Here is a 23,986-nt window from a genome sequence, read left to right as displayed (position 1 = left end):
TGCGGCCCTCATCCTGCCTCATGTTTGGAGCAGAAGCAAGTTGTGAGGTTGAGGAGGAGGCTGGGGTGGGACACAGAAGGACCATGACTGCATTCGTAGAAAACATTTAATGTTCCCCAGGCCGAGAGGGCCCTGTGAACAAGCTAGCCGCCCCCACCTTGAAGTCCCTGCCATGTCCCAGCAGCCTTGAGTGCCAAGGGGCTGATCCTTGCCTGTCAGAGGCTGAAGCCACTGCCATCTCCTCGTGTGCCGCTCCCCCAGCCAGAGCCGGCCTGCTCCCGGTCATCCAGGGAGAGCAGAGAGTTGTGGGCACCAGGAAGGAGGCAGCTGGGGTCCAAGTCCCAGCATGGGGGCCCCTGAGACAGCCCATTGGAACAGGGAGGCTGGCGGTTCTCAGTGACCAGGTCGCCGCTGTCATCGTCACTGTCTGGCTCAGCAGGCCCAGGCCGCACAGGGGAAGGCCCTGTCAGACGCCCAGAGGCCCCTCGCACCACGTTGTTGCGCTGGTTGGCAGGCTTGACAGTGACAATGAGGTTGTGGCTGTTGGCAACCATCATGTCCGTCACTTGGTCCAAGGTCTTCCCAGCCACCTCAATGCCATTGACCTCGAGGATCTCATCGCTGACCGCCAGCAGCCCTGTACTCTCAGCCAGGCCCCCACGTACCAGGCGTGAGATGAAGATGCCCGGAACCCGCTCCAGGCCCTGGGGTGCCACACGCATGCTCATGCCATCTCTGATGTAGAAGCCCAGGGGCCGGTTGGAGCCGTGCTTGTGCAGCCGCACCCGCCGGTGCGTCTCAGGCAGTAGGTCCACATCTATGACTGAGGAGACCTGGCGGAAGTCTCGGGGCAGGCTGATTAGCAGGGGAGGCCGGGTGCGCAGGGGTGCCGCGGGCCGCAGCAGGAGCCCTTTCTTGCGCCGCTGCAGAGAGTTGGAGGCAAAAGCTAGGCCAGTGGAGTCAGCTTCTGCTACAGGAGAGAGGGGGGTGCCGAGATCAGAGACCCTGCCCTCCCACATGGGCGCCTCACAGAGGGAACAGTAGCTATTTCCTACCACTTGGAGGTCAGGCCAAGGGCAGGGACTGCAGAGGGTGAAGCCTGGGCACCCTGACTCGGGACTAACCCTTACAGACCTGCTGTCAGCGTAACCCAGAGGCTGCCCACGGTACCCCATCTTCCTCACCCCGCTTCTGCACCAGCAGGCGCAGTGGCGGGGGCCCACTGGCCAGGGCCCGGTGCAGGCTGTCGTCGTTGGTGAGGGGGAGCAGGTCACCGTGAGCATCCGTGTAGCCAAGCAGCACGTCCAGCCCCGGGATCTGGTGCACTGCACGCAGCAACCGCGAGAACTCCTGGAAGCCGCTCACGGAAGCGCGGGGCAGCGCGAAGCGTCGGAACTCGGCATCAAACTGAAGAGCGGGGGTGGGGAGAGAGGAGGGATCAGGACGGAGCCCGCGCCCCCTTCTCACCACAGGTCAGGCTGGCAAGGATGAGAAAGAGAGGGCTGTCGCCTGACGTCCCGATCTCGGCTCCACTTGGAGGGACGCTGTCCAAGGTCTTTTCTCCCCCTCTCGCCAGGTACCCAGGCCACAGAGGGGCTCCGGAGCCCGGCAGTGGGAGGAAGGGGGGTGGATGGGGAAAGGAGAGCAAAACGGCAGAAGGGGCACAGAGGATGAAGGAGAGGAAGAGGTGATGGAGACCAAGGAGCCGGGAAGGGGAGAGAGGGAATCGGGAGCGCCTAGGGTCAAGGCCGGAGCCGGGACCAGAGGAGCCCTTACTTTGCTCTTCACCTCGACGATGCTGTCGGGACTGCGCGCCGGAGTCCTCTGCGGCCTGGCCATGGCGGGGCCGGGCGGGCCGGCGACGCTGCCCCCGGCGGCCCGCCGCGGCGCAGGTGCACAGCCCGGCCGGCCCGCCCGCGCCGCCCCGCCCTCCCATCCGGACCATGACGTCAAGTGGGCAGCGACTAAGAGCGGAACGCGGACTCCACGTTTCCTAGGAAACGGGGACGGGGGTGGAGAAGTCTTCCTCTGCTCTTACGTCATTACGTTATGGTCCGGGCGGCCGGGGCGTGGGAGGGAATCGGGCTCCGCCAATCCGAGGTGAGAGTGAGGGAAGTGACACTGATTGAGCGCCGTCTGTGTACTGTTTCCACTGTCCTCACAAGACTGCGCATTTTGTAGATGAGGAAACTTGTTGAATCCCTCGAAATTACACGGCCAACTCCCTCGGCCGCAACCTTCGGCCCCAGCTCCCGCTCCGTCTGGGCCAGCCCTTGGCCCCCTCCTTCCCGGTACTTCGGAAATCTGACGAACGGCCCAAACGCCAGGTCGCTGCTCTGAGAGATGCAGCGGTAACAGTAAGCGAGCCAGCATGGGGTCGACCAAGCCGGACTACTGGGTCTCGACCGGGACGCCCCCGTGCGCATGCGCGGGGGGGCATGGGCGGAGCCTCGACCTTAGGACCCGCCCAATCACACGCGCTTCCTCTTCCGTCGGGAGGCAGGGCCGCGGCGGCAGCGGGAAAGCTGGTCCTTCGCTGCCCAGCGAGCTGAGCCTGCGGGAATGGCAGGCTCGGGGAGCCTGGTCCTGAGGCCATGGATTCGAGAGCTGATCCTGGGGTCAGAGTTACTCTCAAGTCCACGGGCCGGGCAGCTGCTGAAGGTGAGCCCCTGCTGAGGGCCTGGAGGGCGATGCGGGGGCCAGGGATGGTGGGATTGATGCCGGTGGGCGCCGTTAGGTACTGCAGGACGCCGAGGCCCCGGGCCCATCCCGCGCCCCTAACGTGTCTGACGTCGAGACTACGCTGCTTGTGTCCGACGGGACCCACAGTGTCCGATGCCTGGTGACGCGGGAGGCCCTGGATACCTCGGACTGGTGAGAGGGGCGCCGGAACCCAGCTGGAGAGCGCGAGATTATGAGCCCCAGGTGGGTGGGTCCTGGAGCGGAGGGGCGAGGCTCGTGTCCCGGCGGGCTGGGCAGTGAGGGTGACGCTTGCCGTAGGGAAGAGAAGGAATTCGGATTCCGCGGAGCCGAGGGCCGGCTGCTGCTGCTACGGAACTGCAGGGTCTGCATCCAGGTCTCGGAGGGCGGCACGGTGAGTAGTAAGGCTGCCTCGGACGGGTCACTGCCCGTGCTCTTCTTCACAACTCCTGAGACTCATCCCTGAACTCACTCCTCCAGCCTGCAGAGTTTTACCTCCAAGTGAACCGCTTCAGCCTGCTGCCCACAGAGCAGCCCCGGGTGTGGGTGATGGATTGGTAAGTAATGCCTCCACCCCCCACCTGCTGTGCCGTCTGTGCCTGGCCGGCCTTGCCATAGGCCTTTTGGGTGGGAGGGTTTGGGCCCCCAGTAACAACGACTGCTTATCACCCTCTTTTTCCAGCCACCAGGACTTAGATGTGCAGAAAAAGCTCTGTGACTGCCTTGAGTGAGTCTGGGATTGGATTTGGGGTAAAGTGTGGTCCAGTTAGGGGATGACAGATGTGGGCAGACGGGTCTCAGGATTGCTCCTGAGGCCTGTCCACTCTGCTCCTTTAGGGACCACCTTTCAGAGTGTACCTCTTCCAACACAGGTACTAGTAGGGGTTCCCCGGTGATCCTAGCTCCCTTTGGAGTTACTTCTCCAGCCGTCACCTCCTGCTTCCTCAGTAAGCCCCTCCCCGCCCAACCCAGCGTTCCTTCCCTCTGAGCCCACCACTGCCCCCAGGCCTATCCCTGTCTCAGCTTTTGGATGAGGTGCAGGAGGACCAGGAGCATCGGGGAGCGCTCGTTCGGCTGGCCGAGAGCTGCCTGGTGCTGGCAGGCCCTTGTGCAGCGCCCACTCTCACCCGCTGGGCTGCCTCACGCTGTAGGGCCCTGGTCAGTCTGGGGTCTCCCTTGGGGAGGGGTCATGGGGTGAGCAGCTGGGGCAGGGCCAGGCTGAGAATTGACATCCTACAGGAGGAAACCGTGTACACTGTCCCCAGCCTGTTGCTGCACATCCCCGAGAACGAGCAGCAAGTTCTGAGCTCTCTGGGCCCAGGCCACAGGCCGCAAGGTAAGAACTGGGGCCCAGAGCCACAGTGCTAATGAGCTTCCCCTGAACTCCCAGACCCTGCTCCCCTCCCCTCCCTCAGCAGAGGCAGTGCTCAGGCACACAGCCTCACTGCTGCTTATCGGGCTCCGGGGCTGTGCGGAACGCTGTGGAGGGGTGCAGGATGGGATGGGTGGGATGAACTTGCTCCCTGCAGGCCTGCTGGTCCTCACAGCCTCTCAGCTGATGCGAGTGGAGAGGGCTGGGCCTACAGCCATTCCCTACCTTCCCAGGGACACCTGCGTTACCCAAGCACGTGCCATCACACGAAGGTGATACCAGCACCAGTCTTCAGCCTGCCCTGCCCTTGGCTACTCCAGACCCAGTGCAGGACAACAGCCAGCCCCTGCCAGCCCACTGCTCAGCTGCCAGTCCCACACTTCTTCCCAGCTCCCCACAGTCCAGCCAGGCAGGCAGTTCCTCACTCCTGACCTGTACTCCCAGTCTCTCACCCCTTAGTCATGTCCCCCTTCAACACCAGGCCCCTGTGACCAGGTCCCAGAAACCTAGCCTGGAGTTCAAGGAGCTAGGTCTGTCCACCAAGAACCAACAGCAAGAACCAAGGAGCAGATCCACGGAGGGGACCCAGGAGTCCACTGTGTGGGTGAGCACACCCTCTACAGCTGACGAGTGGGGAGAGCCTTGCACACACTGGGGGTAGGGAAAGGTGTGGGGGTGGGAGAGCCTTGCACAGGTTGGGGATCTTTGTGGGGTCCTCCTCAGACACCATCCCCCTTTCAGGCTCCTCCAACAAGGCATCGTGATGGTTCTACCTTCCAATATAAGTACCAGCCACCCTGCTCCTCCCTCTGTGCCCAGGTCCAAGCCACCAGGTGAGTGCCCAGGCCTGCCTCAATCCTCACGGGCACCTGTTCCGGGCTGCCTGGACCTACAGCCACGGTTTCTTTCCAGGCTCCCTCCCCAGCTCATGGCCTGGGCCTTGCACTTTCTGACGGAGCCCCAGCTGGAGTCCGAAGTAACCCAGGTGTGAGGGGGTCCTGCAGGCAGCCTGGGGGTGAACACAAAGTGTCCCACACTCTGCTTCCTTTGCGTTTTTTAATAAAATAATCTCATGCGGCAGGAGAGGAGGGGATTAGGGATTGGGGCCGCCGCCTCTTTGGTCTGTGGCTGGGGAGGGTGGGCTCCGCTCAGGGCTGGAGGAGGGCTCCGGGGGCAGAGGCTCCGCTCTAAGACCGGATCCTGTGAGGGAAGAGGGGGAGAAGAAAGGTCAGCGTTGCTCTGCGCCGTCTGCCACCCTTCCCAGTCCTCTTACCTAGGCTTGGGGAGGGGGGTGCCTCCAGCTTGGGCCTGCGCTTGAGGACAGGGGAGCGCTGCAGCCGCAGGGGCCGTTCTGAGGGACACGGAAAGGCTCAGGGTAAGTCGGTGTGGACTTGCTGTCCATCCGGTCTCAAGCCCTCCACCTCCAGTGCACGCGCCCACCCATCCTGGGCACGCTCGCTGTTCAGGAGGTGGAGCCAGCACTCGCAGGGTTGGTCCGACCCTTGACCCTGGCCTGGGGCTCCTTTCAAGCACCTGAGCCTCCCTCCCACCCGACCCGTCTCCTCCTGCACTCAGACACACACGGAGGTGCCCCCTCACCAGCAGGGGCCTGCAGCTGGTCCTCATGCACAGACACTGCTCGCCGCCCTGCCGACAGAGGCCGCGGCCTCAGCTGGCCATCTGGGGGAGGCCGGGGGTCAGGGTGCGGTCCCAACAGCTGCCCCACTCCAGCCTTCTGCCTCCCACCTTCATTCAGTCCCCAACCCAGGGTTAGAGTGGAGGGTAGGGTGCCAGCTTACCTTCCTTCCTGGGGCCCACGCAGGGGTCCTCCGGTAGACCGAGGCTGTCAGGAGAGGGGCTGGCTCTGCGGGGACTTAGGCTGGGACAAGGGGAGGGGGGGCCTGGACCATCCTGTTGGCCCCAGCCCCGGCCCCTGAGTTCTGCATTCAGTTGCTGCCCCAGTGTCTTCCAGGTGGCAGGTTCAGGCCCCTGGCCCCCTGGGCTGGGTCTGCACGAGGGGTCTGCAGAAAGAGGGGTGTAAGCAGGAGTCCGACGTCCTCCTGCCTGTCCTTCACCATCCCCAACATACACAGTGGCGCTCACTCACCAGCAGATACAGAGTGGGTGCGGGACTTGATGGAGATGGGTGGGGCTTCTGTGGAACTGTCCATAATGTCACCTGCAAGGCAGGGCTGGGAACTCAGGCACCAGACCTTTGGGGTAAAGGGAAGAAAAACCTGGCCTCTTCCCCTCCTCCCCCAGGAAAGCAGCTGCCTTGGGGACTATCTGTAAGGACACCCACCTCCCCATCAATGTGCTGTCCTACCCCAAGGTCCCACTCACCATCTGAGCCGGCCTTCTTGATCTCACCGTCTTTGCTCTGTAGGAGACAGAAGAATCAAACCCCAGCCCTGCTCTCCCAAACCCTTGTTCTTTTAGGAATTTTAAAAACATCTACTTGAGAGAATTCCCATCAACTGGTTCACTCCCAAATGCCTACAATGACTGGGGCTGGGCCAGGCCAAAGCCAGAAAGTCAATCCAGGTCTCGTGTGAGTGGCAGGACTACTTGAGCCAGCACCTGCTGCCTCCCAGGTGTGCATTAGTGAGAACCTGGGTCTGGGACTCAAACCCAAGCATTCCAATACTAGGGTGTGGTGTCCTAACTGGTAGCTTAACCACGGGACCAAATGCTGCCCCTTTTCTTGTCCTCATAATCCAGCCACAGAATGTCCACCATGGGGTGCACAAGGCTATGGCAAACGCAGTCTCAAGCCTGTTGGGAGCTCAGGCTGGGTGCACATTCAAAGATGTGGATAATGCGGTCTCTGACACGCCGGATGCACTTCCCACACTTCAGTGTTTCTGAATTGAGGCCAAGTCTTGCTTCATGTTTTTCCTGAAAGCTATTAAACTGGTAGTACATAGGACTTTTGTCACTAATGAGAACTACATCAGTGACACTAGCAGGGTGGCCAAGGACGGGAGTCAGAACCAGCCCCCAGAGAGCTGCAGGAGTGGCTAAGGCGGTGCCTGGCGTAATGCAGGTGGCAGTGAGCCTGGATGGAGGAAGGGGAGGAGGCTCTGACAGCGGTGAGGTCTGGGAGGCAGCGAAGCAAGGTTAGGAGCTTGGACGGTGTGTTGAGAGGAAGCCCTGAGGGACAGGCTGTTTCAAGCACAGGTGGCAAGGTCAGGGCCATCTGCAGAGAAAGGACTTCCTGGGTCCAAGAAGGAGATACCAGGGCACACACCAAAAGGAAACACAGTTTCATGACCTTTGAGTGGGGAGGGGAGAGAATGAGCTGGCTTAATCAGACCTATCTCTGCCATGAGTCTCCTCCCACCTGGTCACATATGTCACACTCAGACTGCCACATGCCCCCTCAACTCACTTGCTTTCTCTTGCCTTCCACACCCCCACTGCCTCGGCTTACGCCGATCCTCTGTAGCATCACTTGTACCCGCTGTTCAAAGGATGGGGCCAGCTCTGTGTCTCCCCGCTCCAGGGGCCGCCTCTGGGAACAGAGATGCCTGCATCAGCAGAGAGCCCACTGCTCTCAGTTCTAGAAGGAACCTCCCTCAGCCCCAGGCCTCACCTTGTCTGGTCTGGCACCCAGGGTCGCCGCCTCTTCCTCCTCTGCAGGCAGTAGGATCATCGAGTAGGCCTTGCTGTCCCTTGTGTATCGAGGCCGGCTCCTGCGGGCAGGGTCAGGGCTGCTGGTGCCCCCCTCGGCCCCACCAGGCTCCTCGCCACGGGCAGGACGGGCTGGAGGCCGCAGTAAGTCCCCAAGTGTGGTTTTTCGGGCGCGAGGAGCTGCCCCAGGGCTGGTCTCTGGATCAGGCCGTGGACCCCGTGTTGAACGAGGCTTCTTGAAGGCAAAAAGGGTCCCCAGCTTCTTTCTCAGTGTTCGGGGAACAGGAGTGGCACCCCCCTCAGTGGCCGAGTCATCCTCCGGGGCCCAGCTGTGGGGACAACCGGCAGTGAGTGGGAAAGCCCGTGGGCCCCCCCCACCCCCCCACCCCCCGCAGCTGCCCCTCACTCACAGGCGATCCTGCGGGATCAACCTTTTGGAGAAGAATTCCTCCACGCCCTCGTCCACGCGGGCACTGAGCCCATTGCCTTCCTGCGGCAGGGCTGGGGGCACCTGGGGGACACCACAGGGTCAGGACTGAACACAGCTGGCTTCTTTTCCTGCCCCCACCTGTCCATCAGCCGGGCCTGGGTAGGTCCAGACTCTGGACCTTCCAGCTGTCCAGTTCCTGGCCCCCAACCCTCTTGTCCCAGGCTGTATTCTGTGCCCCCTAAGCCACCTGGTCACCGGCAGGCTGGCACCCACGCGCCCCCCGGGTCACACTTTCCCACTTGCCACCTCCTCTGCTCCAAACAGTTCCCTGCAGTACCCCTGCCCCCACCCCACCCGGCCTGCTGCCTGCTCAGAGATGCCGGCTGCTGCGTCAGACCCTCTGGGGGGCCTCAAGCCAGCTCCTCCCTTCCTCCACCTTCGGGAAGTGCCTACTGCCCTCGCCGGTACCCAGCCCACACACATCTCTCCACACATACACCGCTGGACGTGCAGCAGACGGGGACTGTCTCGGAGCCCCGCTCCCCAACACCTTTCAGTAACCCTGGGAGAGGGAGGGCAAGACAGACACCCTCTCGCGCACACCCAGCGATGCCGCGGGCCACCCTGAGGGGGAGCCCTGCACCGAGGCCGAGCCCGAGTGCAACCCGCGCATCCATGACCCTGCATGGGCATGGCCTGGGGTAGGGGGTGGCCAGGAAGAAGCCAGGACACAATCGCAGTGGCAAACACAACCAAGGCGGCTTGGGTCCCCACAACCCACCTCCCTGCCCGCCATCACTCGTAAGGAGGGACAGGGCCACCCATGACCCCCGATTCCGCGAGCGCTGGGGAGGGGGAAGGGCGCTCACCTGGGGGCCCCCCGGCGGCGGGCGGTGGTGGTGCTGCCGGCGCGGACGTGGCCGGGCCCGGGTCGGATGGCGCAGGGGCTGCCCGGAGGGTGGCAGGTCCATGCGCGGCAGCGGGCCGGCCGAGGGCCCGGGGGTGGCGGGACTTGGAGAGCCGCGCGCGGACGGCCCCGCCTGTGGCTCCGCATCTTCCCCCGGAGCCGCCAGCTCGGGCTCCGGCTTCGCTTCCTCAGCAGGACCTGAGGGGAGAGCACCAGAACAGCACCGAGCGCCGAACCCGAGGAGGTGGTGGCGGAGGCGCTAGGGCGGCGGGGGACCCGCCCAGGGCGCGGGGAGGGGCCCGGCTGTACCGCCCGCCCCCCCACCCGCCCCTCCCCCGCTGCCGCTGTCCGTGGTGCTGAGCGCGGCCCCGAGCGCGCGGCTCCGCATCGCAGCCAAGCATGCGCGTCCTGGGGGCAGGGAGAGGGGCGGGGGAAGGGGCAGCGAGCAGAGCTGGGAACCTGGTGCTGGTCTGCTCAGGTCCCATTCTATACTGACCACAGCAGACCTCAGCTTTGCACGGGGTGGAGAGCACCAGGAACAGGGCTGTGTCTGGACCGGAATGTGTCTGGTGTCCAGGTCTAACGGAGCTTCCGCCCACCTAGGCAGCAGACCCCCTGCCCTCAAGAACCTAACTCACTGTGAGTGGAGGAGAGCAGCTGAGGACAGTGGCTGGGCTCAGGCCATTTTGGTGGATTACTGACATCCTGGTGGGGTGGGCAAAACTCAGCAAAGGGTGGGAAAGCACAACCCTGGAAGACCCCTCTCCCACCCTCCACACTCCAGAGTAAGGTGGGAAGATAGGGAGTTGTAAGCCCAGTGTTCTGGGGCCACTTACCTTCTCTTTCCCCTCCTCTTCCTCCTCCTCCTCTTCAGGGAAGAAAAGACCGTCCACTTCCCCAGGCCCAAGGGGGCTGGGCTCATCTCCATCCAGTGCCGGCAGCGCAGGGGGCATCACCACAGGTGCCTTCAGAGCCAGACTCTCCATCTGCAATACCAAACAGTCCAGAGACGGGCAGGTGGGGCCTCAGCCATGACTATCAATGCTAAGCCACAATCCTGAAATAGCCCTGGTCTACATGACCCCAGAAGGTCCATACAAGGTTGATGGCCATGTCGCCGTGTGTGTACGCGCGTGTGCATGGAAACATGTGCACAGCACTCCTTACCAGCCGATCCCTGGCAGCACTCAGATCTGCCACAGCCTGAGCCACAATGCTCTCTGCCAAGGTCCTTGTGACTGACAGCCGCATGTCCCTGATGGCAGCAAAGGGCAGACATCAGCGTGCTGGCCCTGCCCGGCGCTGCCCAGCGCTGCCCAGCCCAGCCCATCCCGCCTACCTGAGCCTACTGAAGGCATCTTGCAGCAGCTGCTCTGGAAGCAGCTCTGGGAGGCCCCTGGAACCCACCAGGATTCCTTCTAGCTGCTCCTTCCAGCCTGGTCCCTGTAGCATCTGCAGGCAGAGGCTCCTTGTTGTGTCCAGTGTGGCCTGAGTGAAATCCTGAGCCACAGATCAGAGCATGGTGAGTGTCCAAGCCCCAGACCACTTGGCTTAAGGCTCCAGCCCCCACAGCACGTTGACTCAGGGGATCACGGTCAAGCCTGCACGCAGAAGTGGGCCCGGCAGCACGGAGTCCCACCTCACCTGGATGTCCTGGCGGCAGACCTCGCCCACCTGTCCCAGAAGGCCCTCCAGCTTTTGTTGCAGCTGCCAGTGGTGGCCTGGGGAGCTCCCAGCCTCATAGAGGATGGGGAGGATCTGGGGGGGGGGGCAAGGAGGAACAGCAGTTGCCAGTTGCTGCCTGCGAGGAGGGGACAGGTCTCGAGTGGAGGGGGTGCTCACACTGAGAGAGAAGTTGGCATTTTGAATGGCGTCCTCGGCCTGGTGGACAGCAGCTTCGCCCTGGGGCCCGGCCCCACAGCCTAGGAGCTCCACATGTTCCTGCACTGACTGACACAGTTCATTCACTTCCTGGGGGGGCAGGAGGAGTCAAGGTCAGTCCCAGCCCAGTCCCCTCCCACTCTCCCAGACCCTTCCGGCCTTTCTCCCAGGGTCCTGAGGTCACACAGACAACCCAGTCACTAAGCAGCCCTCGTCTGTTCACAGAGGAAGAGCAGTGTTTTTCTCAGGTTCATTTTAGTGAATTCTCCTAACAGGCAAGGAGGGAGTGGAGCTGTTAGGTCTGTGTTTTAGAAGCTCTTACATAGAGCACAAACTCAGATGTGTGTGGGGGGGGCAGCAGTGAGGAGACACAGAACTGGACGACGGGAAGTAGGGTGACACATTTGCGTGTGTCCAGAGACAGGACCAAGGAGGACTGGGAGGGCTCCAGTGAGGTGGCATCTAACAGCCCCACCTCCGTCACAGCGCTTGGTAACTGGACACCAGCGCTGATTGGGCTGCAGTGTCAGGAATGGGGCTTCTGGAACATGATGCAGTCACTGGAAAGTGTGTAGAGCATGAAGCCCCTGCGGCCCACCTGGAGCAAGATGCCTGGACTCTGCAGGGCCAGCACTGCGAGGCAGGTGAAACCGCGGCTTGCAACAACCGACGTCCCATATCGGAGCATCGGCTCAAGCCACAGCTGCTCCACTTTCTAATGTAGCTCCCTGACAAGGCACACCTTGGGAAGGCAGCGGGCCCTAGCCCAGGTACCTGGGGAGGCAACTAGCGAATGCAAGAGCTCTCCTCTCCCTTTTCCCTAACCCTTTCCAATAAATACGTCAATCTTAAAAAACTTGGCTTAAATTAAAAAAAAAAAAAAAAAAAAAAGCGTATGGGCTCTGACACCTAAGAGGAAAGTGAGGTTTGAGAATGGAGAGGCAGGAACATCTTGGAAAACGCAAGTGGTTGGAGAGAGATGAAGTCAGAGGAGATTCTGGGTTTGACTTTACAGAGGTCAGCGCACTGCGGAGGGGCCACAGGGAAACTTCAAGTCCCTTCTGCCTTTAAAAGAGATCCTGTGTGTACGCTTCAAGGAGCCAGGGTGCTCCTCGGGAGCTATTTTAGGAGCAGGGGGGCTGTCTCCAGGCCAAGGAGAGGAACCTGTCTGGAAAGCAGGACGCAGGCCCCTGCCCCGGGAAAGTCAACCCCTCAGGACCCTGGATCCCTCTACCCACGACCTCCCACCTCCTGTAGGTACTCAAGGTTGGGGGAGGGAACAATGACCTGCTCCGAGGGGAGAGAGACCAGACCCAGTGGCTGACGACGGGACACACGGTCAAAAGAGGTGAGGTCCCTGCGGCTGTTCCTCAAGAGACAGGCTTGTATCTGCAGGCAAGGGCTTTTGAGAAACGGCGCGGGGAGGGGCGGAGCCACGGCGCCACGCGCGGCGGGGAAGCCGACCCCACCTGCTGCACTGCACGTGCCGTCAGTTCCGGGCGGCTGCGCTGCGCCTGGGCCACGTCATTTAGCGGCAGGGGCATGTCCTTCAGGCTGTGGTTCTGCTCCAGGGCCTGCGCCACATCCAGCAGGCCCAGAGCAGACGTGTGGTTCCGGTCCCAGACCACAGACCTGGGTCCAGCAGGGCTTCAGTTCCGGACGGAGCCCGGCAAGCACCCACGCAACCCGCGGGCCTCGTCTATCAGCCTTGCCCACTAGCTGCTCCATTAGCCCCGCCCCTCCACGCCACGCCCTCCACGCATTGGCTCCACCCTCCGACCCCGCCCACCGGAGCCTGGTGTTGACCCGCAGCGCCTTGGCCAGCATCTTGGCCCCCGCGTCCCCCATGGCGTTGCCGCTGATATCCAGCGCTGTCAGGTTAGGATTGGTGCCCAGCGCCCGGAGCAGCACGCTGACGCCCAGCTTCAGCCGCGACTCGGCCACAGACAGAGACTGCAGAGGCTGGAGTTAAGAGAAAGCCGCTGACGGATGGAGTCAGGGCTCAGGGTGGAGGGCAGACCACAGGTGTGGATCAGAAGGGATCTGCTGCCTGGGGACCCCACAAGGGCCCCGGAACTCACACAGTCGTCGTCTTGCATGAGCTGTACAATCCGGTGCAGGACATCGTCCAGGGTCTCCCTGTGGGCGGGGGCTGCGGTTGGAGGGGGTGGCGGGAGCGCCGGCTGGGAGTCCCAGGTGTGGGGTGGGGGCTCACTTGCACCGGACGTTGAAGTTCCTTCCAAGCGCCACGTGTCTCAGGGACCGACTCCTTCCGATGGCTAGCACCAGGGTCACCATGTCTGAGCCGAAGCCTGGGTCACGGCGGCTTGGGTCAGGCAAAATGGAGGCTTTGGAGTGGGGTGGGAATTGGGAATGGGGTGGGGGGAATGATGGGAGGATGGGTTCCCGGGCGGTCTAACCGTTATCTGCCAGGTCCAAGGAGCTCACGGCGCACGCGTCGCACACTAAGTCTTGTATCACTTGGGCGCCCGCGGAGCGCAGCTGGAGGCGGAGTGTGGGGAGCGCTCAGAGCACCCTTCCTCGGGTTGGGGCGCGGGGAGGCGGCCGATGGCTCGTTTCCCTTGCCTCCTAGCCCACTCTCATGTGCCGCCTCCGCGAGCCCACATCTCCGGGGCGGGGCACTCACCTCGCACGCGCTGAGATCCAGGTGCAGGTCTCGGAGGTGCGTGTTGAGAGCCAGGCCATCCCAAAGTGCCCTGGGAGGGGATGTCACAGAGGGAGCTGGGCAAGGGGGCCGGCCCTAGGGTGTGGGCACACACCAAGAAAGCAGGGCCAAGATGCGGGGGGGTGGGGCGGGGGGGTTGGGCAGCAATCCTGACCTGAGCGCGTCGGGCGGCAGCTTGCAGCCGGCCAGGCCCAGGTGCCGCAGCGTCCCCGCGCGGCTGAGGAAGAGCTGCAGCGAGGCCGGCACGGCCCGGGCCTTCCTGGGGGTGGGGGAGCGGGAGTCGTGGGCTTCGGGGCGCAGGGAGGAGCCCGGCAGCCTCCCCTCGCCGCGCCCCGGCCCTCTTACGCGCGGGAGAAGACATTCCTGGAGGCGTCGAGGTGGGTGAGGGTGGCGCAACAGCCGCGGGACAGCGCCGCGAAGAGCTGCGGGAGGAGGACGTTGGTGGCACCGCCCCGTGGACCCGAGCCCTCCCCGCCCCTTCGAGCACGCCCCGCCCCCGCTGATCACCCCCTCACAGTGTCCAGGGCAGTGTCCGTGCCTGCGACATTCAGGAAGGCCAGAACGTTGGGGCGGCTCAGGAAAGTGTAGAGGCCCTGCTGGGAAGCTGGGGTGAGGGGGAGTCACCAGTGCTTGCGCAGGACACCCCAGTCTCTGACCCTGAGAACACTCACCCCACTGTCCTCGGAGGCCCCCAGCGCCCCGGGGTTTCCAGAAAGATCCAGATGGGTCAGGGCAGAGTCGAAGGCAGCATTGGTGGCCAGTGCCCGGCCCAGAGCCCTCATTCCTGGTGGTGGTGGAGGGCGTGGCTGACTGCCGATGCCCCGGATTCGCTGTGCCGCCACCCCTCACACAGCACCCGCACCCGCACCCTCTGCTGGGCCCACCTCTTGGAGTCAGCCCTGTCTGTGCTAGGCTGAGTCTCCTCAGGGCTCCCGGCCGGCGCTCCAGGTGTCTGCTGAGCGCAGCTATACCTGGGGGAGGGGCGCCCGTGTGAGTGTCACCGCCTCCAGCCACCTGCTGCCCGGTCCCCCAGGCTCAGCCCTACCTCTGTCATCCAGCAGGTTCCCGGCCAGGCTGAGCTTCCGCAGCCCGGAGTTGGAGTGCCCTGCCAGCGCCTGGGCCAGCCGCCGGACAAAGTCTCTGGTGAGCAGAATGCAGGCGTGAGACGGGGGTCCCTCTCCTGGCCACCAGCCCCCAAGCCCTGCCCTGCCCTGTGCTCACCCCCTCAGGCCACAGGTCTCCAGCACCAGCTCCTCCAGGTGGGACGACTGACTCATCATATGCAGAATCTGTTCCGAGACCTCAAGGCTCTGAGGACCAGAGCGGGTGTGGCTCAGGGTGCTGCACCCTCATCCCGCACCCTGGGCCGCTGCCGGCCCCTCCCTCCTCACCAGCTTCATGTCCACGCAGGACAGCCGTTGGAACCACAGGTTGTAGGACAGGGCAGCCACACTCAAGGCCAGGTCCCTGGGTGGGGAGAAGGGACAGGGGCAGAGCTCAGCGTCTTCCCGCCAGGTCCAGGAACGGCGGTACTGGAACCTTCTTCCCGCTGCGCCGCTGGCAGGCCACGCACCGACTGCCAAGGTGGCTGAAGTCTCCTAGGCTGAAATGGCGACAGCCCTGGCGGTGGTAGATGGTGTCCACATCCTGGTTGAGAGGAAAGTGTGGACATCAGGCCTGGGGCCACCAGGGGTTGGGAGGGGCTCAGCGCACGTGGGTGGCCAGATGTCTCCTAGTGCCCCCTCCCTCGCAGAGCGGGCCCTGCCCTCACCCACTGGATCTCCTCTCGGAAAGGGAAGCCGTTGTAGTCACACAGAGCCTCGTAAGTCTCCAAGAAGCCTCCTGCGGAGGTGCCAAGGGCACGGCAGAGGGCGAATGATCAGACCCTGGCTGGGTGGCGGTTGTAAGTGGCTCTGCTCACCTTGGGAGCCCCCCAGCTCTGGGGCCTGGGGGCTGCAGGGGTCTCCTAGGCCCCGCCTGACTCACCGCAGGGGCTACCCTGTGCAGCAGGATCTGCAGGGCTGCTTTGCTCCAGCCGAGCCAGCATGGAGGGGGGCGTGGGCTTCCGGAATAGTTTCCTGAGGGAGGGGTAAAGGAGAAGGGGGCAAGGACTCCCAGCCCTGGGAGGGGGACGCATCCCCTCTGCTGCCCTCCTCCCTGCCAGCCCCTGCAGCCACCAGGCCTCACCCAAGGGTGGAGCGGGGGAAGACCTTCCTGATGGCCGCGGCCACGTGCTGCGCCAGCTGCTCCAGGGCAGCCACGCCAGCGAACTCGAGGACCAGATCAGGCAGGGACTCCAGCTCAAAGACGACCTGGCGGGGGGCGGGGCAGGGGGAGGGCTGTGGGCCTGGGCTGAGGGCTGGGATGCAGACCAGGCTGTGGGCCCAGGTAGGGCACCAGATGGCTCACCTGAGGGGGTGTCTCCTGCAGGGCCATGGCCTGAACCTCCAGGTAGCTGAACGTGCAGTCCACCTAGGAGGGCCTGGGTCAGCTGAGCCCAAGGCTCAAGCCCACCATCAAGGGAGCCCACAGAGACCAGCCGGCCAGCTGTGCGGAGGCAGTCTAGGGGGCAGGCATGGGAACTCACCCTCAGTGGGAGGCAGGTGTGCAGCAGGTAGGCCCTCCATCGCAGCAGCACCTGGTGGGGAGTTGGGGGGGGGGGCAGAGCCTGATACTCCAGGCAGGGCAAGAGGCTCTTTGGCGGGTCCCGGCTGCCCTCCTGGGCTCTGCCCCTGGCCCACCATACCAGGACATGACTTGGCTCAGCACCCTCGCCGGGTAGCCAGGTTTTCAGTAGCAGCTCCGCCTCCTTGGGCCACAGGAACCTGGCGATTTCACCTGCGAAAGGCAGCCCGATTGGGTGGCCCTGGTCCTCTCACACCCAGGTGTGCAGGGCCGAGGCCTGGGGCTCATCTCTGGGTCAGCAAGTTAGGGGTAGGATGATCTGGGGCGGCAGCTCCAGAGGAGCAAAGAGAACCGTTGGCCGATTCCCCTGGGGCGTTGGGGAGCCTCTGGTTTAGGGGCCGTCCTCCTTCCTCCCGGCCAAGTGGAAGGGATGGGCCAGCACTTACCTCGCAGCTCACAGGATATGCCGTCGGGGGTCTGGGCCATGGGACCGGGCAGGGCCTGCCCGGGCGGCCCGACCAGCTCTGGCGGGAAACAGTAGCGGGCGGGCGTGCACACAGGAAGCCTGGGGCCCGGGCCCGCACGGCCGCCACCTGCTCCTCCGGCAGCGGAAGGTACGCGCCGCTTCCTGCCAGGCCGCCCCCGGCCCGGCTCCTCCCCGCTCGGGCCTCGCGAGCCAAGACCTCGCCCGAGTACCGGGTTTGAGTGAGTGTCGTGGGGGAGCGAGTCCTGGCTGCCGGGCCCGTCGCGCAGGAGCTCCTCCGCCACGGTAGACACGGGAGTGGGAATTAGTGTGGCCAACAGGGTCGCACATGTCGCGCGCCTCCTGCGGGTCCTTAGCCTCCTACTTCCACCCCGCGTCGTGGTCCCCGACACAAACACCAGGGGGCGCCGCCCGCCCGGGGATCCCGGCGGCCCACCCCATGCGTCCCCTCCAAAGCCCAGCCTGGGGAGGGGGACCCGCTACAGCAATCCGTTCTCTCCTAACACCCGAGGCTGCTCCAAACCCGGGGTCCGTGGTAGTTCGGGATCCGTGAAGACTGGAAGGTGCGGGGAAAAAACCGCCATGCGCGCCCGACGCCGTTTTGCGGCAGAGGGTCCTTCACTTTCATCAGGCTGAGGCTGGGTCAGGGCCAGAGGCGCTGGAGTGTACCAAGGGCTCAGTTAGCCTGGTGTTTACGTGGAGACCTGACCCCAAAGGCCTAGGGTGCGGGCTGCAGTGACTCCAAGGCACTCAGAAGACCACGGCTGCGGGAGGAGCACCTGCCAGCCAGCCCATGCTGCCTCTGAAAGACCAGGCCTCCCACGAAGCCAGGACCTTTTGCGCCTCTTCCATGGCAACCTAATTAAACTCTTAGGAGATGAGTCCTCTACCTGTCAGCGGCTGGGCCTGCGGAGGGGAAGTGGCCCTGAGTAGGGGAGACCAGGAACTCGGAGTGGGCCCTTGGCTTCCATCCATCTCTAGCTCCCCCTCCCCACCCCCGGGCTTGTCACCCTCCTGACACCGCCCCCTTGCCACCATTAGTAGCAACCTGGGATTAGCCTTGTCCACTTAAGCAATAGGCACCCGGTGTGATGGCTCCGGGCTGAAAAGCCAACTCAGGTGGGACCGGGTGCTGCAAACAGAGGCAAAAAGCCTCTTCCCTCCCAGATGAATTTTGTTGTGTTCCAATTAAGATTCAAGAAATCACAAGTGATTAGGGTGACACCTCAGTAGGTCTCACACATAGTAATGGCTGAGCGGCCAGAAAGGCAGATTTTTTTTTTAAAAGATGTTTTTATTTACTTGAGAGACAGAGAGAGAGAGAGAGGTCTTCCATCAGGTGGTTCACTCCCCAAATGGCTGCAACAGCCGTTTGCTGGGCCGATCCGAAGCCAGGAGCTTCTTCCGGGTCTCCCACGCAGGTGCAGGGATCCCAGCACTTGGGCCATCTTCTGTTTTCCCAGGCCACAGCAGAGCGCTGGATCGGAAGTGGAGCAGCAGGGACTCAAAACAGAGCCCATATGGGATGCCAGCGCTGCAGGCGGTTGGCTTAACCTACTACGCCCGCAGCACGGCCCCGAGGGCAGAGCTGTCACACTGAGTCCCTGAGTGATTTTTGTAAACCAGAGCTATTAACTCACCCTGAAATGTTCTCAAGATTGAGCGCTTATTAAGTGCTCACTAGTGTCTGGCATTTGATGCACACTCAGATTTGCCAAGTTTGCCATGGCAACCCCAAGACTCCAAACAGTGACAGAAAACCCACCTCACTGGATTTTTCAGTGGAGTGACAAGGAGCAGGGGCCGGTGTTGTGAGTGGGTTAGGCCACTTGCAATGTTGGCATTGCTTACCAGAGTGCCAGCTCAAGCCCCACTGCCCTGCTTCCAATCCAGCTTCGTGCTAATGTACCGGAAAGGCAGAGGAAGATGGCCCAAGCGCTGGGCCCCTGCCACTCTGGGAAGCCAGGATGGAGTTCCTGGCTTGCGTCCCAGCCGTGTTGCAGGCATTTAGGGAGTGAACTAGAGGATGGAAAAGCTCTTTCTCAGATGCTCTGCCTTTAAAAAAAAAAAAAAAATCTTACCAAAAAAATAATAACAGCAGGGAGCAAATAATAGAAGGAATGATTGCCAAAGGGCTGGAGCTGCTCAAGTGGAGGGGTGCCGGCAGGGTCAGGATGCACACCGATGTGAGGAGGGGCACGCAGGGCTGTGGTAACGAAGCAAACCTCACTGCTACCAGGGACTGGGGGAACGCTCAGTTCCTCCAAGTGACAGTGACTCAGTGACAGGCCTTCAGCTCATCTGAGCCGTCTCTGTGTTCCGGACACCATGCCACTCCGTGGGCGCTCAGGAAATGCTAAAGCTCCCAATGGGGGCAGGCGCTGTGGAGTAGTTGATTTCTTTGCCCAGCATCAGCTATGGCTTAACACTGAAGAAAGAAGCTGCAGACAAGCCCAGAGCTTCCGCTCACGAGCTCCCTGGGCAGAGTAGCAGTGGGTGAGACCGGCTGCTGCTGCTGCTGCTGCTGGAGGGTTTGCATTTAATGGAGCCACGTGGGATGTCACAGAGGGGCCTGGCGGATCTCTGTTCAGCTCTAAAGTTATCAAAATGTCACTTCTGCCCCCTTCCTCAGCCAAAACAAACCTGCTTTTAAACTTTCAATTTGCGGGGGGCCACCGTGGCACAGTGGGTAAAGCTGCCGCCTGCAGTGCTGGCATCTCATATGGGTTCCAATTCGAGTCCCAGCTGCTCCACTTACCATCTAGTTCTCTGCTATGGCCTGGGAAAGCAGTGGAAGATGACCCAAGTCCTTGGGCCCCTGCACCCACGTTGGGAGATCTGGAAAAAGCTCCTGGCTTCGAATCAGCTCAGCTCTGGCCATTGCGGCCAACTGGGGAGTGAACCAGCAGATAGAAGACCTCTTTCTTCTCTGTGTAACTCTTTCAAATAAATAAATACATCTTAAAAAAAAAAAAAAAAAGAACCTTTCAATTTGTATACATCAGAAATGGCAAGGTATGTTGAAGACAGGGAAAACTCAGTCTCATGGTTCTATGAAGAAACTGTCTATTATACTTAACAATTTGTAAACTTTAGGTGCCCAATTAAATTTTTTTTTTTTTTTTTTTTAGATTTGAGAGGCAGAGCTAAAGAGGGAGAGACAGAAAGGTCTTCCATCCACTGGTTCATTCCCCAAATGATTGCAACTGCCAGAGTTGGGCCAATCCAAAGCCAGGAGCCAGGAGCTTCTTCTGGGTCTTCCAAGTGGATGCAGGCAGGGGCCCAAGCACTTGCGCCATCTTCTACAACTTTCCAAGGCAATAGCAGAGAGCTGGATGGGAAGTGGAGCAGCTGGGACATGAACCGGCACCCATATGGGATGCTGGTGCTGCAGGCAGAGGCTTAGCCTGCTACACCAGAGCCAGCCCCTAATTTTTTAAAAAAGCTTTATTTATTTATTTGAAAGGCAGAGCTACAGAGTGAGATCTTCCATCTCCTGGTTCACTCTCCACCCACTTGCTGGCGTCACAAGCAATGACTTAACCCACACCACCACAACACCAGGATGTTTAAAGAGTCCTGACAGGTAGGCTAGTCCAGGGGTTGGGATGGAGACCTCATGCTGTGACCACTGACATTCAGTCCAATGAGCTGGCTGCTGGGCTGCGTTTTGAAGTCTAGGGAGGCTATGATTTAGGTTTCCCTGGGAGACCTGACGGCATAGGCAGTGTAAGCCAGATGAAAGCTACATACATCTGGGGCCGGTGCTGTCGCACAGCAGGTTAAATTGCCACCTGACACCAGCACCCCGTATGAGTGCCAGCTCATGTCCTGGGCTCCATGGCTTTCTGATCCAGCTCCCTGCTAATGTGCACTGGAAGAAAGTACTTGGGCCCCTGCCACCCACGCGGGAGACCCCGATGAAACTCCTCGCTCCTTGCTACAGCCTGGGCCAGGCACGGCTCTTGTGGACATTTGGGAAGTGAACCAGTGAATGGGAAGATCTCTCAAATCTAAACTCTGCCTTCCAAGGAAGTCTTAAAAAAACAAACAAAAAAACACTAGAAAGTGGATTTCTGGTTAAAAACCTCTACAATTAGGGGCAGTCATTTGGTGCTGTGTTAACACACCGCTTGGGATGCCCGCGTCCAACACTCAAGTGCTGGGGCTGCAGCCACGTGCACCTTGAGACAGCAGATGATGGCCCAAGTAGCTGGGTCTCTGACATTCACATGGGAGACCTGGTTAGTTCCCAGGGCCTGGCTTCAGCCTGGTCCAACCCCGGCCAGCTGTTGTGGGCATCTGGGTTATGGATGGGATATGGATGGCATCTGGGATATGGTTATTGGATGAAGATCTGTTTCTGCCTTTCGAGTAAATAGTAAGAATTTAAGAAAACCCAACACTGCCAAAGCGATCCATCTGGAAACAGCCAGCAGCTACACGATGCCTTCAAGCTGAAGCCTGAGCTTCCTAACACGACCCAAGTCCCCGTCCATCATCGTGGCGCTGACCAGTAGCCCCTGTACAATCCTGGTGTCTCCCGCTTCAAATGGACTTCTGGCAGGTTGGGCCCAGCTTCTCCTGTTCCCCTGTACCTGGCTAAGCCCCAGGTAGTGGTCCCAGCCTCCCTGAGCCAAGATCCTAAGACAGGGCTTCCCATCAACTACAACTCCACAGCTCTGTGCAGCGGGCACCCGCTCCTCGGGCGGACCACGGAGGCCGGCCACTGCCCATCCACTTGATGCTCTCCTCACACCCATTTTTGCGGAGTTAAATGTGCAGCAGGATGCACTCACAATCCTGACATCCTCCAAGATAAGATCCTCTCCTTCTGCCCGAGAGGAAGCACTATCCCAGGAACACAGCCTGCCTCTAAGATGCGGAGGCCGGCACGGCCTGGAGCTCTGCGCCAGCCCCTCGGGGGGCCAGCAGGCAGGAATCACACAAGACAAGAGTCCTCGGAGCACTTGTTAATCCGTTATGATTTATTAGCTGTACAGCAGTAGATCCTCCTCCCCAGCTTTCAACCCCATTACATATTTTATTACAGGTCTCGTGTTGGCATCCTAAAATAATGAAAAATATCACACAGTACAGCTAAGTACAAAATGCATCAACCTAGAGTCTGATAGCTAACTGATGGCTCTCTTAAAAAGCAATACACAGAAGAAAAAAAGTGTTTGAAATCAGCAAGACTGAGGCTCTCTAAAAAACACATTTTCAACGTGTGACAGTTCATGTGCAACAATCATTTTTTAGTTGGTTTTGTTTCACATTATTATTTGTTTTTGAAGATCCAAAGTTTAAATTACTGACCTAGTGAAAATTTCTGGCCCAGCATGTCAGGACTGCTGTGACCCACTCATAGTCACCCTCTGGCTCTGACAGGGGATTCGTAAAACGCAACATTCTGCTAAACATAGCAAAGAAAATGTCAATGGGAAATCATAACTGAAGGTTAATTGTACAAAGTTCAAATGCTGGCTCCATGGGCTGGAAATCATGATCTTCCATGTGGAGGCTCGTCACTAGCGGGCGGCAGGCTGGGTGCCGATCTGCTACATGATTGTGATCCAATTCCTTTAATAATTCCACACTACCAAGTCTGTGGCAACTTAATTTGCAAGTAATTAAAATGCTGGGTTTTCTCACACTGCACTTCTTTTCAACCTCTTAATTAATGGAAAAGATTAAAATGTAAAAAAAGTTATTTACAAGCTTGACCATACCAGAAACTCTGCCAAGAAAGAGGCAAAGCGTTCAGGACAGTAACCGATCGTAGCATGCCGTACTACTGGTGTGCAGCTGACTCGAGCAAGGAGTCAGAGAAAAAGCAAAAGCAAAAAACAGGTTAAAAGTCTAAGGCCTCCCCAAGTCTGCATTTACAATTAAAAACTCTCTTGGGAAGAAGACCAGAGAACTCTGGGAAACCCGGCAGCCATTCTGGAGTGGTTTACCGTATTGAGAGAGAGGGGCCAATGTCTCTGTTTCCGTCTCAGAAACCAGTCAGGCGTCAACACTGCCCTCAGCACTTCACAGTAAACCCGCAGGGACTCAGACATTCCATGATTTGTTAACATCAAACAGCAAGTTCTAGTTAAATCACATTTTTCTAACATCATCCTTGAAGTTTTCGTTCTCAGTTTGTTTGGTAAAATGGTGTAAAAATGATGCTTTTCCCAAAGCCAAAAGAAGAAAAAAGGGAAAAAAATTAAGATGTGGGCCGTTTAAACACAGCCCAGAGCAGTCCCGGCGCCCAGCAAGGCCCCACCATCACCGGTCCATCATGCTGAGGATCATCTCAGGCGTGAGGTCGCCGTTGGGGGCATCTGTGGCAGCTGGCTGGGCCTCCTCCTCCTCACCCTCCGTGGGTTCGGCGTCTGGCTCTTTTTTTACCTCCACTATAATGTTCTCAATTGCACCTGTATTCTGGTCTTCAACTTGGATGATGGCTGTTGCTGGCAAAGAGGAGCACAAAACAAAACAAAACAAAAGGTACATTAAAGCCCCCAGGAGTACAAGACCCTGTTACACAGTGCAGTCCACGGGATAGCAACATACAGGGAGCCTTAGTAGTGACACGGAGAAAGTCAATAAAGCAGAGACTTAGAGAGACCCAGAACATGGACACACAGAGTCCCAGTTCTCTGAAAACCATCAGAGCACAAAAGGCTGACATTCACGTTCACACGCCTCCCAAGTTACACGTAAAAATCCTTAGTTTTAAGTCAGAAATTGATACTATGAGATGCAGGCAAGAAATGAGACAGCATGTGACTAAGGCTACTTGAAGAGTGTGTGACGTAGGTGACACACCTACGACAAGCGGACATTTCTGATTCTGTAGTTCTCCCACACCCAGGCCCTCCCACCTGTCTGCTCACTCCAGTGTGTGCAGAAGAAACCGGAGAGCTGCTTCTAAGATCTGCACTTAACCTCCTTTTCTCTGACAGAACTCTATTCTTGGAGCTCAGGGAGAACATTCAAAAAATAATTAAGGGGCTGGTGCTGTGGCGCAGTAGGTTAACGCCCTGGCCTGAAGCACTGGCATCCCATATAGGCACCAGTTCGAGACCAAGCAGCTCCACTTCTGATCCAGCTCTCTGCTATGGCCTGGGAAAGCAGTAGAAGATGGCCCAAGTGCTTGGGCCCCTGCACCCACGTGGGAGACCCAGAAGAAGCTCCTGGCTCCTGGCTTCGGATCGGTGCAGCTCCTGCCATTGCGGCCAATTGGGGAGTGAAACATCGGATGGAAGACCCCTCTA

The 23,986-nt window shown here is 60.1% G+C and overlaps 4 protein-coding genes across 19 annotated transcripts in view; 1 reads left to right on the top strand and 3 right to left on the bottom strand.

The window, feature by feature from the left end:
- Positions 1 to 88: 88 nt before the first annotated feature.
- Positions 89 to 1,975, bottom strand: PARD6A (par-6 family cell polarity regulator alpha). 2 transcript variants are annotated; one of them, XM_008257468.4, is made up of 3 exons: positions 1,777 to 1,975; positions 1,185 to 1,407; positions 89 to 970 (listed from the first exon to the last, which is right to left on the bottom strand). In XM_008257468.4, exons 1-3 carry the CDS (start codon positions 1,837 to 1,839, stop codon positions 216 to 218), a joined length of 1,041 nt encoding a protein of 346 aa, XP_008255690.2. In that variant the 5' UTR covers positions 1,840 to 1,975; the 3' UTR covers positions 89 to 215. The 2 variants fall into 2 exon arrangements, with proteins under 2 accessions (XP_008255690.2, XP_002711663.2); XM_002711617.5 differs by having other exon boundaries at positions 89 to 967; positions 1,777 to 1,956.
- Positions 1,976 to 2,066: 91 nt separating this feature from the next.
- ACD (ACD shelterin complex subunit and telomerase recruitment factor) lies at positions 2,067 to 5,155 on the top strand. 5 transcript variants are annotated; one of them, XM_051846945.2, is made up of 12 exons: positions 2,067 to 2,357; positions 2,504 to 2,661; positions 2,738 to 2,874; positions 3,001 to 3,094; positions 3,181 to 3,257; positions 3,383 to 3,427; positions 3,538 to 3,572; positions 3,707 to 3,858; positions 3,940 to 4,036; positions 4,306 to 4,676; positions 4,814 to 4,905; positions 4,985 to 5,155. In XM_051846945.2, exons 2-12 carry the CDS (start codon positions 2,563 to 2,565, stop codon positions 5,061 to 5,063), a joined length of 1,278 nt encoding a protein of 425 aa, XP_051702905.1. In that variant the 5' UTR covers positions 2,067 to 2,357; positions 2,504 to 2,562; the 3' UTR covers positions 5,064 to 5,155. The 5 variants fall into 5 exon arrangements, with proteins under 5 accessions (XP_051702905.1, XP_051702904.1, XP_051702906.1 ...); XM_051846944.2 differs by having other exon boundaries at positions 2,500 to 2,661; XM_070062625.1 differs by having other exon boundaries at positions 2,082 to 2,100; positions 2,182 to 2,661.
- Positions 5,115 to 17,090, bottom strand: CARMIL2 (capping protein regulator and myosin 1 linker 2). 3 transcript variants are annotated; one of them, XM_051846932.2, is made up of 39 exons: positions 16,681 to 17,089; positions 16,356 to 16,447; positions 16,197 to 16,247; positions 16,019 to 16,081; positions 15,797 to 15,921; positions 15,596 to 15,687; positions 15,381 to 15,451; positions 15,183 to 15,256; positions 15,001 to 15,076; positions 14,831 to 14,919; positions 14,655 to 14,749; positions 14,494 to 14,580; positions 14,281 to 14,393; positions 14,125 to 14,202; positions 13,955 to 14,031; positions 13,764 to 13,868; positions 13,571 to 13,640; positions 13,344 to 13,425; positions 13,139 to 13,235; positions 13,005 to 13,062; positions 12,713 to 12,885; positions 12,393 to 12,555; positions 12,211 to 12,312; positions 10,885 to 11,013; positions 10,687 to 10,800; positions 10,382 to 10,542; positions 10,210 to 10,297; positions 9,879 to 10,028; positions 9,681 to 9,747; positions 9,005 to 9,240; positions 8,116 to 8,216; positions 7,668 to 8,034; positions 7,464 to 7,586; positions 6,416 to 6,452; positions 6,180 to 6,251; positions 5,872 to 6,093; positions 5,672 to 5,752; positions 5,346 to 5,423; positions 5,115 to 5,272 (listed from the first exon to the last, which is right to left on the bottom strand). In XM_051846932.2, the coding sequence occupies exons 1-39, from the start codon at positions 16,718 to 16,720 to the stop codon at positions 5,166 to 5,168; spliced, it is 4,206 nt and encodes a 1,401-aa protein (XP_051702892.1). In that variant the 5' UTR covers positions 16,721 to 17,089; the 3' UTR covers positions 5,115 to 5,165. The 3 variants fall into 3 exon arrangements, with proteins under 3 accessions (XP_051702892.1, XP_051702893.1, XP_051702895.1); XM_051846933.2 differs by having other exon boundaries at positions 14,831 to 14,898; XM_051846935.2 differs by lacking the exon at positions 5,672 to 5,752 and having other exon boundaries at positions 16,681 to 17,090.
- A 4,594-nt stretch (positions 17,091 to 21,684) lies between these two features.
- CTCF (CCCTC-binding factor) overlaps positions 21,685 to 23,986 on the bottom strand; it is a 62,870-nt gene continuing 60,568 nt past the window's right edge. For 6 of the 9 annotated variants that reach the window (XM_051846940.2, XM_008257464.4, XM_051846943.2 and 3 more), the window contains one exon: positions 21,685 to 23,179. In XM_051846940.2, the coding sequence (XP_051702900.1) occupies positions 22,995 to 23,179 (185 nt within the window). In that variant the 3' untranslated portion in view covers positions 21,685 to 22,994. The remainder of the gene's footprint in view (positions 23,180 to 23,986) is intronic. The other 3 variants (XM_070062616.1, XM_070062613.1, XM_070062614.1) reach the window with 1 other exon arrangement.

The sequence above is a fragment of the Oryctolagus cuniculus genome, chromosome 18, assembly GCF_964237555.1.
Source record: "Oryctolagus cuniculus chromosome 18, mOryCun1.1, whole genome shotgun sequence".
In the NCBI taxonomy this organism is placed as follows: Eukaryota; Metazoa; Chordata; class Mammalia; order Lagomorpha; family Leporidae; genus Oryctolagus; species Oryctolagus cuniculus.
Note: the sequence above shows the minus strand (reverse complement) of the source record. Positions and strands in the feature narration are given on the sequence as shown.